The sequence below is a fragment of the Callithrix jacchus genome, chromosome 1 (genome assembly GCF_049354715.1).
Source record: "Callithrix jacchus isolate 240 chromosome 1, calJac240_pri, whole genome shotgun sequence".
Taxonomy (NCBI): domain Eukaryota; kingdom Metazoa; phylum Chordata; class Mammalia; order Primates; family Cebidae; genus Callithrix; species Callithrix jacchus.
In genome coordinates this window covers 124372394-124393051 of record NC_133502.1, presented here as the reverse complement: position 1 = coordinate 124393051, position 20658 = coordinate 124372394, and the positions used below count along the sequence as shown (strand labels likewise).

The 20658-nt window shown below is 40.0% G+C and overlaps 1 protein-coding gene across 2 annotated transcripts in view; it reads right to left on the bottom strand.

Annotated features, from left to right (window-relative positions):
• The window catches only part of SH3GL2 (SH3 domain containing GRB2 like 2, endophilin A1), a 208742-nt gene that overhangs the window by 2774 nt on the left and 185310 nt on the right, over positions 1–20658 (bottom strand). For both annotated transcript variants that reach the window (XM_002742946.6, XM_008997300.5), the window contains exons 4-8: positions 8366–8509; positions 7391–7524; positions 5064–5222; positions 3304–3407; positions 839–969 (exon numbers count right to left, since the gene is read on the bottom strand). In XM_002742946.6, the coding sequence (XP_002742992.4) occupies positions 839–969; positions 3304–3407; positions 5064–5222; positions 7391–7524; positions 8366–8509 (672 nt within the window). The remainder of the gene's footprint in view (positions 1–838; positions 970–3303; positions 3408–5063; positions 5223–7390; positions 7525–8365; positions 8510–20658) is intronic.

Here is a 20658-nt window from a genome sequence, read left to right as displayed (position 1 = left end):
GAACATCAAGCACGGAGGATGCAGGAAAAATAAAAGAAAGCTGCCTGTCTCTAACATCCATATGCAGTATAAAACGGTTCCCACTTTGAACAAGCAAATGTGGAGGTTGAAAATGTCTCCAGCACAGGCTGTTGTGTAATCTATGTGTAGGGCATGGAGAACAAGTGTGACAAGGAAAAGAATACTCTATTAGGTATGCATTGATATTCCTGAGATTAAATGTCATCTAACTTTAATTATATCAAACTCAGTACAACAGCATGATAAACTGATCAGAGGTGAGGCATGGGAAAGAAAGCTAGCAAGTGTTGAAATTAAAAATATCTTCTTCTGCAAATATATTTAACCATATGTTTCTGTGACTCAAGAAATCCAGCTCATCAGCACATTTCTGGAGCCGCTTGCCGTCTGTGGGTTATATGTGAATGCATATGGGGACACGCTGCCCAGGGGTATTCATTGTTATGCAGGCTGGATTCAGAGAGAACAGGTAGGAAACAAAGATAACACTTGTGGCACCAAACTGACAAGGAAAGGTGATTTATGACCACAAAAGAGGGTCAGAATAAAATATGTTCATGTGTGCTGATGACTGAGGGAGAAAAAGGGATATACAAAGTTTTATAGAGAAGAATGAAAAGGAAGGAAAGAAAAAGGTCAATGAAAGAAGACAAAAGGAATTCTTTAACAGAGTTTCTACCTGACAAACCACCCCATAAGAAATATATTACTGCATATTTCCTATGCAGCCAGATTGGATTGTTCCTACAATTTCTGCAAAAGTGCCGATGGATATGCCAAGGCCTATGCAATAGGACCTGCAGTCTCAGCTCCTTACCTGAAGGTTTGGGCGTGCCTGTGTGGGAGAGACCCCCGTTGGGCTGAGTACTGTCTCCAGTTGGAAACTCCAGGCTCATTCGTGGTTTAGGTTGATATTCCCTTCTAGGCTGAGATGAAGCCTGTCTTATTCTGCAGTAAAAAGGAAAGTGGTGGGAGGGTTATGTAGCCAGTTAAGAAGTAAAAAGAAACATGAATATAAAGATTCAGGATATGCTTGGGTCACCCACCATTCTACCATGACAAAGTGTGGGAAATCAAAAAAGGACCCTTAGTTTTCTTCTATGTGTATATCTGAGATTTTGGTGATGTCTTTTTATGGGGCCATATCCTTACTATCTTCATTCTCTCTCTCAATCCCTCACTTCCTCTTTCATTTATTCGGAGTCCTTTATGCAAATACACACCGTACTAGGTAACAGGAACACAAAAATGAATTAAGACACAGATCTTGTACACAAAGGATAAATGTTTGAGGGGATGCATACCCTATTCTCCATGATATGACTACGATACATTGCATGCCTGTATTAAAATGTGCCATGTACCCCATAAATATATACACCTATGTATCCGCATTTTTTTAATTAAAAAAAAGACACAAACAGATTATGGTCTGTAAGGGAGGGAGAACATCAACAACTGATTACCATAAATTTTAGTAAGCACTGTCAGAGATATCTACAAAGTGCCACAGGAACACAGGGGTGTAGTTGGTGGTGAAGGTGGGAAGGAGACTACCTCTCCATGGGGAAGGTAGAGAAGGCTTAAGGAAAGAACTAAGATATACAGGAGTCGTTCCCAAATGAAAATGTGAAAGGAAGCTATTCCATGCAGAATATGAGAAGGTTTAGACAGAGGGAAGGAGGAAATGTAGTGTGTGCTCTGAAGAGAATGGGCAGTTTGAGATACAGGGAGGAAAAGATGAAAGAGGGAAGACAGAGGGAAATTGGAAAGGTACGGCCAATAAGTGTCTTCTGCCCACCCCTAAATATTTTCCACAGTCTCAGGTATTCAATAAACAAAGTATGTAAGAGATGTGCAAGGGAGAACGAGGGTTTAGGGTATGCTAACTGTAGACTGATACTGATTTTGAACATATTTCAGAGGGAAAAAAGGAAAGTGCTCCCTTCATGCGCAAGAGATATTAAAAGACACATAACATTTCTTTAGTATTTTGAAGTACATGGTTTTAAAACCTTTCTGGAGGCTTACATACATTTCCACAAGGGTGCACTGAAGGAAAATGCTCAATCAAACCACAAATCAAAGAAGATACTGAGACAAGATCAGTCAGAAGAAAACAGTGAATATAGGTGATATTTTCAACAGCGTGAAATTGTATGACTAGACTGTTCATCATGCATTCAGCCATGTGATCAGCTAGCTATGGGAGTTTAACCTGGCCATGTAATCTAAGAAAAAAGCCTGCTGAGTTGACCCTTTGAGGTATATGTGTTCAGCAAAATCATCCTGTTTAATCTGGCTAAATTAAAATAAAAAGCATATGATAACACAGGGCCACTGGTATGTAGCCACACAGGCTGTGCCCCAGGACCCCACAGAGCCGCACTCACATGGTTTCCTGCTGCTAACACCCTGCTGTGAGGTGCAACTAAGGAGGTGAAAGCAGCTGTCTCTGATGGCAGAGGACCTTCATCACCATTCAGAGAAACACGAGATGTAAAAATAAACAACCCCCTTTTTTTTTTTTTGAGACAGAGTTTCCTCTTGTTGCCCAGGCTGGGATGCAATGGTGTGATCTCGGCTCACTGCAACCTCTGCCTCCCGGGTTCAAGCGATTTTCCTGCCTCAGCCTCCAGAGTAGCTGGGATTACAGGCATATACCACCATGCCTAGCTAATTTTGTATTTTTAGTAGAGATAGGGTTTCTCCATGTTAGGCTGGTCTCAAACTCCTGACCTCAGGTGATCTGCCCATCTCAGCCTCCCCAAGTGCTGGGATTAAGAGCGTGAACCACCATGCCTAGTCAAAAAGAGCCTTTCAAACAGGTTATGGTTGGTTGTGAACTCCAGTCACACCACTGAGTAACCCTGAGCTAGTTCCTTCACCTCTCTTAGCCTCAGTTTACTCATCTGTTAGTCGAGGCTAAAAATACTTAGGTTACAGGGCTATTATAAGATTGATGATGATATGTATCCAGTACCCACACGGAACATCTGCCCAGCAAATGGCATCCATTATCAGCAGTAGCCTCCTGGTATCCCACCTGTGGCAGCCAAAATATAATCCAGGTATCGACCTCTCATAAACAGAAAATTAGATTAAACAGAACAATGCACAAAACAAAACAAAATCAAAACCAACAATACACAAGGTGCCTCTGCAGGATAAGCAGGAATTCTGGCAGATGTTTGTCTTCAAATGTATTCTATGATTTCCATTTCTTTCTACATCATTTTATAGCAAGAAAATGCAAATGTGAAATGCAGGGAACTAGAATACCTTTCTTCCAGTCTGACCGTGACTTGCTGCAGGATCTGGACTGCCTGCTTGTGGTATTCCAGCTGAGCTTGCACAAGTGCAGAGAGCTGGCTCACTTGTTCAATCTGCAGATGGATGGGAAAATCATGCCTTAGTTTCCACATCACCCTCCTTAAGCAGCCATTACTGTTTCATACATACAACAGAGCTGCCCTCAACACACAGCCCCTGCTTGATGGTACTGATGACTGTGTCATGAGCCAACTAGGACACATAGTTCTGCAGGTTTCAAATCGATCAAGGATAAGAAAGCATCCTTATGCTTAGAACCACACATATCAGTACCATGAGGAGAAGCAACATTAGGAATCCTCAGGAAGACCACATAGCTCTATAGAGTCTCATGCTTAGCCACCATCTTGTATTTGGGATTTGACTTCTTTTATTAATTTCCCATGGGAAAGAAGGTATATTGGCCAAAGGACTCTTTGTTCCCTATATTTTTCATGCTGTTAATATCAGTCCTGTTAATAAAAATGTGATAATATCTCATAAAATGCACCTGGAGAGATGATATGGTATGAGAGTCTTCTGTGCTCTCTGAGCTTCATCTATAATGTAAAAGGGTTAAATCAAGTGACATCTTGAGTTCATTCCTGCTCTAACATTCAAAGATTGATTTCTCTTGATTTTGTGTTTCACATTATGATCCAGCTGGGAAGCAGCCTCCAAGCCATCAGAGGCAGTGTTATCCCATAAATTTGGGGATGGGGAGGGGTGCTGGGTGGCAGGGAAGGAGCACTGTGATTTGAATCACCCCTCATGCCCACAGTATTTCTCTCAAGGAGTTAGGTGGACACAAGTTGTCTTACATAAACACAAACCTACACTGTCTCCAGGTGGTAGGAAAGTCTGGATATGTTCAAATGCCTCCTCTGCCACAGTCAGGAGTAGGCAATGTGATGGTTAATGTTAGCTGTCAACTTGACTAGATTAAGGGATCCCCAGATAGGTGGTAAAGCATTATTTCTGGGTGTCTGTGACAGTGTTTCCAGAGGAGACTGGCATTTACTCAGTAGGCTAAGGAAGAGCTGCCCTTCCCTATGCAGGTGGACACCATCCACTCATCTCAGGACTCAGAGAGAACAAAAAGCAGAGGAAAGGCAAATTTGTTATCTTTTTGTTCTAGGGAAGGGTACCCATATGCTCCTGCACTTGGATATCACATCTCTAGGTTTTCTGGCTTTTGGACACTGGGACTGGCACCAGTACTACTGATGCCCCGTCCTCCACAACTGAGTTCTCAGGCCTCTACTGAATTTATGCATAGATCATCAGAAATATTCTTTATCTTTCCACTGTTGGTAAGTGAGATGTCCCCGACTTAACAATTTGTAGGCTGTACAACAGTGCAAAAGTGATATGCACTCAGTAGAAACCATACTTCAATTACCCACACAACCACTCTGTTTTTGACTTTTAACACAGTATTCAATAAATTACATGATCTATTCAGGACTTTAACCCCATCATAAGTTAAGAAGCATCTGTACTTTAAGATTCATTAGCAGACAAGAATCTGGTTAAATCAAACTACAGAAAGGTGGAAAAAACTTTTCTATTTCTCAGTCTACTTCATCAAAATTATTTAAAGGACATAACTACTGAAGTTCTTATCACATAGTGTAATCAGATATTAATGCTTTAAGGGTTAGGCCCTTTAACACATTAATGCTGTGCCTTGATAAGATTAAATTGAAAACCACAGGAGAGTCACTTACATCCATCTCCAAGAGATTGAACATGCTTGACTCAGCAATTTCCTTAGACTCATCAAACTTCTCTAGAGCTTGACGAAGCTCTTCATCCGGAATCTTGCCTTGTCGTTTCTTCTTATAATCAAAATCCAGGCGTCGACCCTCCAACTTCTTTAGATGATGCTGAAAAAGGCAAGGGCAGGAATAAGCTTTGGAAGGGCTTATGGAGAAAGCTTATTTGCATCTCACTTCTCCATCATGTCCAATAACTTCCAAAAAGATAGGCTAAATTTTAAAGTACAATGTAACTGAAGAAAAAAAGAAACATGCATTGATGGGGCCAATGCTTTCAAAGGCTAAATATGGGGGACTATCTTTAAAAATAATTAAGAATAAAAGATGAATTGTAGGAATATGAATGCCCTTTATATTCTGGCCTTGTCGGGCCAAAGCCAAGCTGGACTAAGCCTTTCCAGCCCATGACAGAAACAGAGAAGGAATGTATAGGCCCTACACACATTGAAAGGACACACTCACAGGGCCCACAGTCCCCATCTTTAAGAGAAATTATATCTCATGGGATGCCAGAGGAAAAACACTTTCCTTGAAATTAAGTGAGACATAAATGGCATTTTTGCTTTTACAATCATCCATTCTGTTAGAATCACCCAAGTTGCTTATTACAAATATGGATTTCCAGATCTTTTGAATCAATATCTAGGGCTGGGGCCTAGGAATCTACATCTTAACACTTGCCCCAGCTGACTGATAGAGCTTTCAGGAAACCACTGATTTAGTTTAAGCCTCTCACTTGACATATAATGAAACTCAAGAACAAAATCTCACTTGGAATGGACCTTAGAAGGGATTATATCTAATGCTCCACACTGAGGTTCAATCCCCTGCTGCACCATCTCTAGTAGATGGCTGCCCGGGCTCTGCCCATCACCTCTAGTGACCAGGTAGCAGAGTAGTTTTCCAAAGCTATAAAGTATTTTTTTCCCCCGATAGCTACAGTCTTTCACTACTAATGGATGAAGGAAAATGCTGGATTTTCCCTTGTTACTAGGTATGTATGGAGCAGAATGAAAGGAAATGAAAACAAAGTAGGGTGTGGTAAAAAAAAATGAAAAGGAGGAAGAATAATATTCTAGACCTTCCCTCACACTGTATCGCCTGCTCCCTATCCATGCCCTGATCCAAACTAAATGCTCATTTGGAAGGAAACTTCTTTTATAAACATTTGAATTTATAGTCAGCTACAGGGTACCGCACTGGAGTCAGAGTTATATTTTGGATTTAGGGTGAGTCTGCCACTTACTAACTCTATAATCTTGAGCAAATGGTATGTTAAAGGAGATTTAAGCTAGAATAAGGAGGAGGAGGCTTTAGTTCAAGTTATGGCAATCCATTTACACCCAACAAAGTTAAGTTTCAAAAAAGCTCAACAAGTATTTCTAAGGTAAAAAAGTGAGCAAACATTCTACACTCAAAGACATATGAACTGGCCGGGCGCAGTGGCTCAAGCCTGTAATCCCAGCACTTTGGGAGGCCAACGCGGGTGGATCATGAGGTCAAGATATCGAGACCATCCTGGTCAACATGGTGAAACCCCGTCTCTACTAAAGATACAAAAAATTAGCTGGGCATGGTGGCGCGTGCCTGTAATCCCAGCTACTCAGGAGGCTGAGGCAGGAGAATTGCCTGAACCCAGGAGGCGGAGGTTGCAGTGAGCCAAGATCGCGCCATTGCACTCCAGCCTGGGTAACAAGAGCAAAACTGTCTCCAAAAAAAAAAAAAAAGAACTTTATTTATTAGAAATAGCTCAACTGTTCTATATGTTTTAGAAAAAGGATAGTTGGTATTCTTCCTCAATCCTAACAACCATTATGAAAATACTGATATAAAAACATATGCTTCCATCTAATTTTGGGCCTTGAAAAAAATATATATGCTTATAGAGTGATAGAATAACTATTTAGTTAAGCTAACAACCAGTACAACTAAAATTTTAGTGGGTGAAATCAGTCCAGCAAACCACAGAATAATTAATAAAACTGTATTCTCAGGGAAAAGAATGTTATTCTCTGGAGAATAAGTCTGAAAAAACTATTCAATATGAAAATCAGAGAAGTCAGAGACAACCCTCATGAGTGGCACAGTCCTATCAGGCTGAAAAGTATCACATTTCTGTTTTCTTTCATTTGGTCTTACTGAGCTGTTTTGTAATTTATGTGCCCAGAGCTGACAACACAAAGGGCAAGCTAAAAAATGTTTTCTAAAGAAAAAGGGCATCTGGATCTGTATGATTTCATCAACTGCACACTTTCCAGAAGATGCATTGTACGTACTTGAATTTCCCTAAGATCTTTGTCATGAAGATTCTGAAGAGGGTCAATGAAGTTCTGCTTCACTTCTATGTCCAAAGAGTCTTTGACCTCCGAGAGTTCCCGCATGGCCTCCCCCACCTCACCAAGCGCTGGGCCTAGGAGAGAACAAAGCTCTTTTATGTTATGGAATAAAGATGAAATGCACTCGCTGTAACAGGGCTCTTCAAAGATGAAAACCCCAAAGACCTTCCACTTGTCTTCTAAAGACAACAACAGACAAGAGAGAATAGGTATCTTCAGTTCACTCCAGGCAACAGACTCAATGCCCCCTAAGAGGGTAAATACCTCTCGTCAAGAATGTAAGTTACTTTTTCCTTTCAAAAGCAATTTAGGAAGCTCCCTGCCCTCTCTTGTAAGTACCAGCTTTCCCTAATATGGGACAAGCTTAAGGCCAATGTATTTAGCAGAAACAAGTACCAGAAATAGGAAGGTTCAACCAGGAAGGAGATCCCATTATCACAAGGGGGTGAAAGCTGAGATGTTGGTTGTGGTAGCATTGAGGGGACAGGGTGAAGGAATAAATCATGTCTCACCTCGGGCAGTAGAACTAGGTACTATATACAAGTGAATAAAGATCTACAAAAAAGCCCATGTGGGGCTTGAATCATGCTGACTGTGCCTGCTCACTCTGCTTCAATACTCAATGACTGCCAGAAACACCCAACAGAAAGTGCAAAGGAGGCATCTGGATATGTCAACTAAAGCTACTGTAAAGACTGAGGTCTCATGAGGGGAAGAGAGAAAGAAAACTTGTAAAATAATCACCTTAGAGCAGATGAAATAATTCTGAAAACAAATTTTTGGCCCATGTATATAACATCTAAAATAAAAAATCAAAATATAAAATTATTTGACTGATTTCCTACAGAATTTCTTACCAGCACCAAAATCCTACAGACAAACGAAAGAATTATAATGTGAGAAATCACTTCTTACCAAAGTTGCAATCATCTCCAAGCTCTCTTCCAAATTTGAGCATGGCCTCTGCCAGCAGTGCCTCCGCCTGAGGATAGCCAGGCCCCTTCTCCTGGCCACGAATTTTTGACATGGTGTTGATCATGCTGAGCTTAGCTCTGGAAGCTGAAGGTGAAGAGAGAACAAGCTTTCAGAGTAGGCAATGTGACACAGCAGAAACAGGGCCGGATGGAGAATCAGGTCTCAAAGCAGCCTACACAGTAGCTCAGCTACTGATAAGTGTACCCTCAGTACCCTCCAGTGTTCTCTCCATCAGTCAGTTGAATCCATCACTTTTTTAAAGCACTAAACTCTCCCTTTCCCTTAAGATCTTATAATGAATGACAGGAATGCTGTTCTGCGTGAAGCAGGAGTACAGGCTCAAATTCTATCACTGTGTGCCCTTCCCCATCCTCCCTTCATTGTGGTGGCCCCTGCAGTGACTCTGTAGAGCCGGGTGATTCCATGGAGAGCTTTTTAGAAACTCCTGGATTAAGTGATGATCTAAATTTTATTCTAGTTTCATATTTCAGTTCTAGGAGTCTAAGGATTGAAGTAAGGAATGAATGGTAGATTGTTGCGGAGTGAGCTTTATGCCTTGTTTCATTTATACCATGTAGGAAATAGAACTATTTTCAAAATCAATTCTCAACTAAGATTCTGATGGTAAACAGATCCATGAAGAACAAAAATACTGTGTTCATTAAAAAGATTTAATCACTTCTCTAGCACATAACTAGAGAAAATTAGTTTTGTGCCTCAAAGAGAGCATTTCAATTTCTCTTTCTTTGCTTTTGTTTTTATAAAAGAAGTTGCCTAGAAAGCAATTCCAGTTTTAGTGGCAAAAACATCTTTATTAAAAAATTGTTAAAGCTTATGATTTAATTGATGCTAGGATACCTAGGTTCCTCAGGTTCATAATTAGAGTTAGGATTACACATTAACTTAGGACTATACCCCAAATCCCATCATCATGGAAACCCCAGATAGAATCACAGCTTAAGGTACTTCCAGCAATCAGTGGCTGACACTTAATCTTGAACATTTATTTAACACAGACTTTTATTTAAACTTTGAGTCTTAGAGGCATTGAATAGAGATGAGAAAAGTTATCAGGAGTGGACATCCTGTAACCCTGTTACAATGAGCAAGATAATTATGATCTCTGCTTTCACAAAGGAGGGAAGAGTCTATAAAATAAATTAGAGTGAAGTATATATACGAAGTGCCATGATAAGGGATTGAGGAGAGTCCCAGATATATGGTACTGTCCTCATCTGTCAGGGAGGGGCATTGCAAAGGATTCCTAGAGGGAAGTATCTTTAAACTTAGACCAAAATAGTATGTGGCAGTTAGTCAGGGTAACAACACATTTAAAGGCCGGTGGTGACTGGAAAAATATAAGATTCACTTATTTTCTCATATAAAAGGAATCTTGTGTTAAATTTGAGAAACAGAAAATGCAGGCTAGGTGTGGTAGCTCATGCCTGTCATCCCAGCACCTTGGGTACCCAAGGCCAGGAGTTGGAGACAAGCAAGGCAACATAGCAAGACCTCATTTCTACAAAAACATTTAAAAGTTTTCAGGATGTGGTGGTGCCCATCTGTAGTCTCAATTACTAGGGAGGCTGACGTGGAAAGATTGCTCGAAGCCAGGAGTTTGAGGCTGTAGTGAGCTATGATGGTGCCACTGAACTCCAGCCTGGGTGCACAGCAAGACTCTGTCTCTTAAGAAAAAAAGAGAGAGAGAAAGAGAGAGAGATCCCACAGAATCATTTTTGCAGTAAGCCATATCTGAGATCTAGGAAGGACAAAGTCCCTACCCTCAAGGTGCTCCAATATAGTGAGGAGTAAGACAGTGGCAACAAATATAATACATATTATCATGGCTAATATGTACCGGATACTAGGAGGACACTGAAGAATGACAGCACAAATAAAAAGAAAACAGTGCAAATAAAATAAGCAAATACCAGGCAATAAAAAGTACAGAATGAATAGAAGGGAAGGAAAAACAGAGTAATGAAACCGCACTTGAGTTAATCCCTACAAATCCCATGCAGGTCATTTTACATTTAAGGATGTATTCCTTTTATAAAAGCTGGATGTGGTAAGTGCTTATATCTTGGCTCTATTAAGGGCTGTCTCCAGGTAAGTAATTCTAAACAGTTTGATACATTGTGACTGATTTTCAAATTCATCATTTTGAGTGTTGTTCAACTATGAAGGGCTTTATTCTTTTACTAATTACTTAAGAATATCTTGGATATATTCTATACTTTCATGAGAAGGAAGAAGAAAGCCATTTTCTATTAGCATAGCTACTTCAAATAACCAAAAAACCCCACTAATCCACATATTTGAAGAGACTACTTTTAAACTGATTCACAAATTTATTACATTTGTATTAATAATCTTGAGTTAATGAAACTTTAATGTTATTAAAAATATGATCAGACCTCTGAATTAACCACCTTTAAATGTTAACAGAATTATCTTTAAATGATTGTTTAAGGCAGTACTTTAAGAAACTAAGAGTGAGCTTGGAAAATACAAATGTAAAGCACTCAAATTCCTATTAGATAGTCTCAGCCTGCATTGCTGTACCAAGTTGTATGTGCCCTTAGAGATCTATGTCCCTTCTCTTCTAAACGAACTTAACTCCTCTTTTTCAAACTAGGCTATATGACTCTACTTCTAGGTGATTCCCAGAAGAAAATTTATTGGGTAAACTGAAACAGCAGGAAGTAAAATGAGGAAGACCATGAAAGCCTGACCTACTCCCAAAAGGGCCCCACTGTTTTGTTCTCTGCTAAAATGAGCAGTTTCTTTTTCAACCTTAAAATTTACACTATCTTTTAAAGAAGACAAGGGGGATGGGCAGCTGAGGCTCAGTCTTAACTCTCAACTCTAAAGCATCATCTGTAGCATCCCTGACGAGCTTTCTAATTCTGGGAACAGCCAAAGGGAGCTATAAGCTCTGCTGAGAATAAAATGGAAGCTCTGCTAGCCCTGCCTGAGTTATTTTCCTCTGACCTAAAAGCAGTGCCCATATGAGTCAGTGCCCATATGAGTCACTGCCCGGTCTGTCCTACAGCTACTTATCTAGTGTGGCAACCAGCTGAGGATGCCGAAAAACTCAGTAGTTCTGCTAAACCTTAGTTTTTAACATTTTTATTTCCTAATTCAAACAAACAGGAAAACCAGTAGAGTCCAATAAAAATGCTTTCCATGGAAGACAGCAGAGTCCATTATAATAAACATTAGCTTTGAGCCCATACAGACATAGCTAAAAATCCAGGCTGTAAATCTTGCTAGTTAGCTGTGAATCCCTGAGAAATCCCTCATTTGTAAGACTGTTATCAGTGGTCAAAGACAAACAACAAAAACCAGCACAGACAACACAACAGGCACTGGATACTGGGGAAAATATTCTTTCTTTCCCCCTTCCAGGCTCTCCTGTCTATGAGTGTGTGTTCTGGAATGCTCTACTGACAACTTGGTTGCACGGAAAACTGCACTGCCCAGAGTCCCTTCCTTACATGTTTCCATAGACAAAAGTCAGAACTGGTCCAAAGTAAGGCTGTGCAAGATTTAGGAGGTGAAGTTGAAGCAGTAGCCCTAAGGCTGTCAATAGTTAGAGAGGGTGACAGACAGATGCAGAGGTACCGGTGGGTTCCAGTTTTTCCTTTCTCTTCCCTGCTGTGGGCTGAATAATTTCATTTAAACATTTTAATTTTTTATAAAATGCTTCTGTGCACATCATTTTTTCAAATCCTTAGGTAAAGCTTTCCTGTTCAAAAGTACCACGACCTCCTACTGTGCTCTGGTATGGCACTAGAGGCTGCTGATACAATCTGATCACACCACTCACTCTGGTTTCACAGGATAGCTTGAGAGGGCAGGTCTCCTTGGCATCAGGCCTGCTTTTCCCTCACACTAATTAAATGTTAAGGATTCCAAGGCTACCACTGGGTCTTTTCATTTCTCCTGACTCCATTTCATAAAGTACAGGAGAGCACAGTTCCACTTCTCCAGTAGGCTAAAAAGCTATATGGTTTGCCATCATTCATTCCAATCTTCCCTTAGGAATCTGACTCTTTGGAAGCACTTCACTTTTTTTTTTTTTTTTTTTTTTTGAGACGGAGTTTCGCTCCTGTTACCCAGGCTGGAGTGCAATGGCGTGATCTCAGCTCACCGCAACCTCCGCCTCCTGGGTTCAGGCAATTCTCCTGCCTCAGCCTCCTTAGTAGCTGGGATTACAGGCACGCGCCACCATGCCCAGCTAATTTTTTGTATTTTTAGTAGAGACGGGGTTTCACCATGTTGACCAGGATGGTCTTGATCTCTTGACCTCGTGATTGACCCGCCTCGGCCTCCCAAAGTGCTGGGATTACAGGCGTGAGCCACCGCACCCAGCCGGAAGCACTTCATTTTTAAATTATGCCACGAAAATCTGCTTTATGTGAGGATGACAAAGAATGGTCACATGATCTCCCAGGATCAGAAAAGAGGCTCTTACTTTCCTCGAAAAAGAGAGTTCCCAAGCTAAATCATGAGCCCTACACCAAGAAGTTTAAAAAGATTAATTAATATCAATAAGTAGGTTATACTGGAAATAATGATGCATTCCCTATACAGAAAAAATGTGAAGTTTCACTGCTTGGTTCAATAATCATTTACCAAAAATCTATTTTTAAAAGCTTTTCCCTGTGATAAAGTAAGCAAAAGAAATATTCATGAAGTACCTGTAAGGTAAAAGTGCTATGGCTAGGGAGACTCTCGGAGAATGAAGTGCAGCCTCTACTCTCAAAAAGCTTATTATCCAGGAGGAGAGTCAGCACGCTCGCTCACTGCTGTGAAGCAGAGCATGGCCAAGGCTGTAATATATTAATATTTACAGTGCAGAGGACACAGCAACAAATTCCACCTGAAAGACTAAGGCCAAGAAGGCTAATGAACAGTTGATGCTTGAGCTGGACTTTCTGGAAGAGTGAACTGTAAAGGGAGAGACCGGGAAAGGCCATTTTAGGTACCTGAAGAATCTGAGTAAAGTCACAAAACAGAGATACCAAGTGTTCAGAGTTTGGGACAATCAGAACTCTCAAATGCTGCTGGTAGGAGGATTAACTAGTAGTACATTCTGAACAACAATTTCGCAGTGTCTGAATAGACATATACCCTGTGACCCAGTAATTCACTTCTATGTGTACACATCATATATGTGTACATGTATAATAAATATCTACAAAAAATGTGCTATTCTACAAAATGGAAACACCTAAATGCTCATCAGTGGAGAAAATGGACAATTAAACTGTGCTGTGCTTTCACAAGGGAATTCTACAGAGCAATGAGAATCAAAGAAGTAGAACACATAGAAAGTTGAATCAAAGAAGCCAGATCAAAAGAATACATGTTCTATGATCACATTTCAGTTACAGAACAGATAAAGGTATATAGTGTTAAAAGTCAGTGCAGCTAGTGTCTGCGGAAGGAGCTTTTAGAACATTGACAATGTTCAGTTTCTTGAACTATGTACCTTTAAACAGAAGTATCAGTTTATAATAGTTCATTGAGCAATATACTTATGATGTATGTGTTGTACTTTTTGTATGCTACAGATCAATAAAAAATTAAGAAATTTCACTCCTAAAGATCCTGATGTAATTGTTTTGGCATGTGATCTGGACATGACAGTTTTTAAAATCCCAAAGGTGATTCTAATGTGCAGCCAAGGTTGAGAACCACTGTGTTAAAGTCTCTAGACTGAAAACCTGGGAGGTGATGATACAAATCTGAGATGGAGAACGCAGGGCAAAGAGAAGATTTTAGAGAGGAAGTGTGTAAGTACTTCAATTGCAGAAACACAAAGCCTAACAGTATCCATGTGGCTGTACAGCAGACAACCAAGCAGATCCGTCTTGAGCTCAAAGGAGGGTGGGGGTGGGGGCAAGAGAAGTAACTTATCTGACAACATCTGGAATCTTGAAGTCTAGGCCATTAGATAACAGAAAGAAGCAGAAGAAAATGGCCACCCAATGAAGATGAAACAAAATTCAAGAACAGTTTTTTCTTCAGGTGGTTTTATATAAGGCAGGTGAGATTAACCTTTAGTGTCTACTCTAAGCCAGGAGCTTTATATAAGCAATTAACCTTAATCTTCACAACTATGTTCAATTATTCCTATTTGTAGAAAGAGGGATGGGCTACATCTATAAAGTGAGTATATGGAACCTCAGAGAGGCTGGAAAGCCTATCCAAGTTCTCATAGTTACTAACAGATTGGATTCAGGCTCAGCTCTGAGCCACTCTCAAACCCATTCTCTTTCCCATTCCATTAAATTTCCTGTGAGACTAAAAGTTTCAGATGGAAATCCCTAAGTCTCCCCCTTCACAAACAAAATCCTTCTCTAAAGGCTTTTACTAGTGGTGGTCAACCTGATGCATATCAGAATTACTCAGAAAACATTTTAAAATCATAGATTTAAGGACCCCATCTCTGTCTTAATGATTTAAAATATCCAGTGGGTTAGGCCACAGAGCATGTGTCCAAGGGGCATTGGGGATAACAGTAAGCAAGCCTGGGCACTGAAATCCCATCTCTTATTAGCTATGGACAATTGTATCACCTCCTTGAGTTAGTAAGCTGATGATTCTCATGTATGTCTGCAGGCCAGCCCTTTATACTGTATTGCAGACTCAGGTATTCTAATACCTACGTGACTGTACTAGGATGTGTAGGTCTCTCAAACTTAACATATTCAAACTAAACTCCAGATTTCCCATTGTCATCCCGAACCTGCTCCTCCTATGTTTACTCTCCGTATTAATGACTACAACTCCATTCAGTTTTCCACCTGCTCAGGCCCTAGACTTTATAGCCATCTTTAATGTCTCTCTTGCCTCATATGCAATTAGTCAGCAAATTCTGTCAGCTCTACATTCAACACATATCTAGGATCAGACTGTTTCTTACTGTAGTCTAAGTCACTACCATCTCTAGCCTGGATTATTAAAATAGGCTCCTACTGGCCTGCCTGCTTCCACGCTCGCCCCCATAATCGATTGTCCCTATAAAAGTTAGGACAGTCCTATTTAGTGTAAGTCAGATCACGTCACTCTTCTCCCCAAAGCACTTTAATGTGTTCCCATGTCCAGGGTGGGAACCAAAGTCTCAACAATAGTAACAAGGTCCTATGTGCTCTGGGCCCTCTAACCTCCCCCTGCTAACATGGCTCTTTATTGTTCATATATATAGGAGAGCTTCCTGGGTGTGGTCACACTCTCCCCCTCTTACTCTTCCATTTTTCTTCATTGCACTGTTCACACCTGATATTAGGTATTATTCTCTATCAGTCTCACCCTTCCAGAGTATAGGCTCCATGAGGGCAGGGGCTTTGCCTGCCTCATTCACTCATATATGCCCAGGGCTTAGAGTAAATGTGGAAGATAACTGAAAAAAAAAATGAACATATTTCTTCATCCACAGAATGGGGGAAATCAAAGCTAACTTGCTGGGTTTATGTATCCAGCACTGTGCCTGGGACTTACAGAAATATTCAATAAAATGGAGGCTATGACCAATATGATAAACTGTGTTATGGAAGTAGGTTAACCAAGAGGTATATTGAAATGTATAAATATGGCATTCCCAATTATCATGGACAAGAGGAAAGTTCTAATAGTCTGGTGGGTTTAGCTATAAATATCTAGTTTGCCTCTAGTATAAAACTAAACATAGGGATAAGAGCTCAACCTAGGCCAAAGGAATAGTGTTGGTAAGTGATGAATGTAAAAAGGTGAGAAGACGGCTATTCGTCCTCCCCAAATTCATATGCTGAAGCCCTCATATCCAATGTAATTGTATTTGGAGATAGTGCTTTTAGGAAGCAACTAAGGTTAAATGAAGCCAGAAGGTCAAAGTCCTAACCCAATAGGATTGATGGCCTTATAAGAGAGGAAGAGAGAGAATGATCTCTCTCTCTCTCCACACACACATGCACCATGAAAAAGTCACATGAGGACATAGTGAGAAGGTGGCCATCTACCAGCCAGGAAGAGAGCCCTCTTCCGAAATTAAAGCATGGTCCAGCACCTTGATCTTGGACTATATAACCTCCAGAACTGCAAGAAAATAAATCTGTGTTGTTTAAGCCACCCAGCCTATGATATTTTGTTACAGCAACCTGAGCTGACCTAGGTCCCATTCTGAGGTTCTTGGGGGAAATGCATTTGGGAAGGATACCATTCAACCCATATACTTTCTTTTTATATCTGATTATTTTAACAAGCTTTAAATCAAAGTAATTTTTTAAAACTATCTGATTTCCTATATTTGTGAGCAAACCAATTATTACATAATTTTCATTTCATCATGGATTTCTGATGCCTTTATCTTTATAAATATTCCATCTGAGTTTATTCTTTTTGAATAAAGTCATCTTAAAAAGTTAACTCTGAAAGAAACCTCCACAAATATATACAATTTCTTGACTGCATAATTTACTGAGTCCTTGGGTAACCATATTTTACTGACTACATGCTTTATTTCCATAAGCACACAAGCACAAGAACAACTGATGAATGTGTAATCTAAGATTTTTAAGAAATAAAGAAGAGGCAGGTCCCTAACATTCTCCATCCCACAAAGGTCTCCCTGCCTCCATCTACAGGTCTTTATAAAGCATTTGTTGCCTCCCTACCCATCGGAGCTCCTATTCCTTGGCAGTTCCACCCAGCGGTGTGCTGGAGTTAGGCCAGCACTGCTCAGGGGATCCAAGAGTGAGACTCTTTTCCCAAGTCAGAGTTCAGTGATGTCACACTGGTAGCTTGAAAATGGCCATGGGAGACACAGAAACTGGCTAATGCTACAAATCAAGGTTTGTCTTCTAGAAAGATGGTTGTTAAGCCTGTAGCAGCACACTGCTGATTAACCTCCCAGCTTGTGGGAAGTTTTATTGCACTCCAGTTCTCATCTGTGGGGGCCAGGTAATGTATGATTATACTTCCTGGCTTTCAAAAGGTGGGATATTTTGAAAATGCAAAGTATAAAGAAAAACGTAACACACTCACATACACATCAGATTTCTCACTCCTAAGGACAATGTTCCTGACAATCTCTGAACAAGTAGTAATACTTCCTTGCTAGCATTTTTGTGTGTTTTGTCTCTAAAACAGGACAGACTTGAAGTTGTGAGGTTGTTGAGGTTGTGAGAGACATTTGTAGGAAAGCCCTTGAGATTTGTTTTCTGGAAAGGTGTAAAATGTCAGGGGACCTGTGGCTCACAAGCTTCTGAGGGCTAGGCAAAAGTGGTGTTTTCTAAGGGGGTTCAGTCCAAAAGACAGTGATGCCAGAAGATGGAATGTTCCTCCTCCTAAGGAAAAAATAGGGAGTTTAAATGTCTGGTTTTTTTTTTTTTAAGTTTCATTTACTACAATTCAAAATCAAGTTTATCACAAATGAGATTTCTGCTGTGCTGGAAACCAGCAGTCTCTGTGGAACGGAGATGCCCAGCACAAACTTGAACACAGGCTGGGGCTGCAAAGGCAGAGGGGTATGGAAATGAGTGCTCTTTGCTGGAAAGGCAGGAATGAGGGGTGAGTCTGCTCTCTGCACCCCATTTTCTCCCCACCCTAGATGATTATGATAAGAGTATTTGGGGAAAGACCTTTTGTAAATCATTTTTTTTAAATTACTACCTGATTTAAACTTCTATATTCTCAAGAGTGGTTTCCTTCATGGTGAAATTTGAAATAAAAACATAGTGACAGGACATCTGTCTATCACAACAGGGAAGAAGAAAATGCAAGCCCTCCACCCTTGGTGTGAGTTGATGAATATGGTGGATGCACTTGGGCAGAACAGGCAGCCACAGTACTCCAAGTCACATCTTTGTGTTCTGACTGATGGGGGAAACCTAATGGCTTTAGCATCCTTCAGGGAAGACCAAACACATGAAACATGGTTTCTGAAGCCTTTCACTGCTTTTAGTGACTTAATTTCTTTGTTGTCCCTATCTGTTGTATAGAAACCAAGCCTCATTGCCCAAAGAAGCAGAGATCTTGAGCAGTACAAATGCCAAATAATTTGCACTAGTATTCATAATTAATACTATCTTGTCTGAAAACTTAGAGCTCTGAAATATTGAAAAAACTGGAGCTCATAACCAGATTTCATCCTATAGCTATCATTTCAGAAGTATCTATCTCCTATATAATTCATATACACCATCCAGCCTTGCAAAAACACAAAAGATGGATTTGTTTCTCCATTTTACAGATAAAAAAATAAAGCACAGAAAAACGATGTAAGGTGCCCAAGGACAGGTACCAACAAGAAGTTGAGCCAGAATCTGAATCATAGCTGTTTCTCAAAAGCTCACTGTTCTCTTCTCAGATTCCCAGAAGGCTGCACTGGCTCTCATTGCTTTATTACATCTTCATTACAAAAGGTCAAATTAAGACTTCTCAGCAGCAAAATGTAAAGTTTTAGCTATATTTACACTTCTTAGGTGTTTAAAAATGCAGAGGTGATGAAGTATCATCATTCAGGAAGCAGGATGAGTCCACGTGAGTTAGGATGGTTCCACCTGCATGCCCTTGGACGAGCTTAACCTCTTAAACCTCTGCCTCCCCACTCAACATAAGGAGATTGGCCTACTGAACTTTGTATTGCTTTTCCAATCTAAAAATCTCTGATACATACATTAGAATCCCATAGAACAAGTGGATGAAGTCATTTACAAATTAGTAGATGGCATCTATGTCAGCATGCACAGAGTTTTAATGTACATTTTCAAAACCAAAGAAACAGACTCCTTTGCAAAACCATCACTGAGATCAAAACCAGTAGGTCTTATTTTTAAACTCCAAGAAAATTTAATTATTTATAAAATCCTTCCTCTTTTTAAAATTTCTGCAACAATGTATACTACAGCCAGACCATGTCTTTTTTTTTGAGACCCAGTTTTGCTCTTGTTACCCAGGCTGGAGTGCAATGGCGTGATCTCGGCTCACCGCAACCTCTGCCTCCTGGGTTCAGGCAATTCTCCTGCCTCAGCCTCCTTAGTAGCTGGGACTACAGGCACGCGCCACCAGACCCAGCTAATTTTTTGTATTTTTAGTAGAGACGGGGTTTCACCATGTTGACCAGGATGGTCTCAATCTCTTGACCTCGTGATCTACCCACCTCGGCCTCCCAAAGTGCTGGGATTACGTGAGCCACCATGCCCAGCCCAGACCATGTCTTGATGATCTTGTTTATGTGTATGGGTATGTGCAAAAACAAGAATTAAAAAAAAAAAATCAAGTGAATAGTTCAAGAAAAACACAAAGGTAACATATTCTCCCTTCTTGTAGAAAACTGTCTAATTTCATCAAGGATAATTTCTAATTACTAGTAACATTTTTACACAAGCATTAAAATTCAGAGGACCAAAGTGACATTTAAATTAAAAAATATAATCTCCTTTTGAAGATAAAAAAATCAGAAATGCCTTCTCCTATAACAGAATCTATTATCATCTCCTACCAATTAATGCAAGGGTACATGGCATCAAAGGAATAACACAGGGCAGGGTTCAAAATATTGTGATGGTGAAACGAGGCGGTGTTGATAACCAAAGCGGGCACTAACTCAATGTTAGTTTTTTTCTCTATTTTTCCACTTTTGGAGAAAGTTACAGTTGACAGCTGTTATGCTGAAATGGCGACTAACAGCTAAAAATACACTTGCCTCTTCATCCACCTATCAAGAGTCAGTGATGTCTTTAATTGATGGAAAAAATTAAAAGTTTGTTCTTGGAAAAGAACAGCAAAATTGACAAACATTTAGCTAGATGAACTAAAAAAAGAGGGAAAAGACACACATTACTAAAATCAGAAATAAAAGGTGGGGTTATTCATCCTGCTTCTACATTAGTAAACAGGATTATTAAGAGAGTACTATGAACAACTGTCCACCAATGAATTGTATAACCTAAATGACAAACTCTTAGAAACACAAAACTTACCAAGACTACCTCACAAAGAAATACAACATCTGAACAGACCTATAATTAGTAAAAAGATTGAATCGGTAATCAAAAATCTTCCAACAAAGACAAGCTCAGGATCTGACGCTTCACCAGTGACTTTTACTAAATATCTGAAGAACTAATAGCAACTGTCCTCAAACTTTTCCAAAAAATTGAAGAAGGAAAACTTCCCACTCATTCTATGAGGACAGCATTATCTTGATATGAAAGCCAAAGACACTACAAGACGACTAGAGA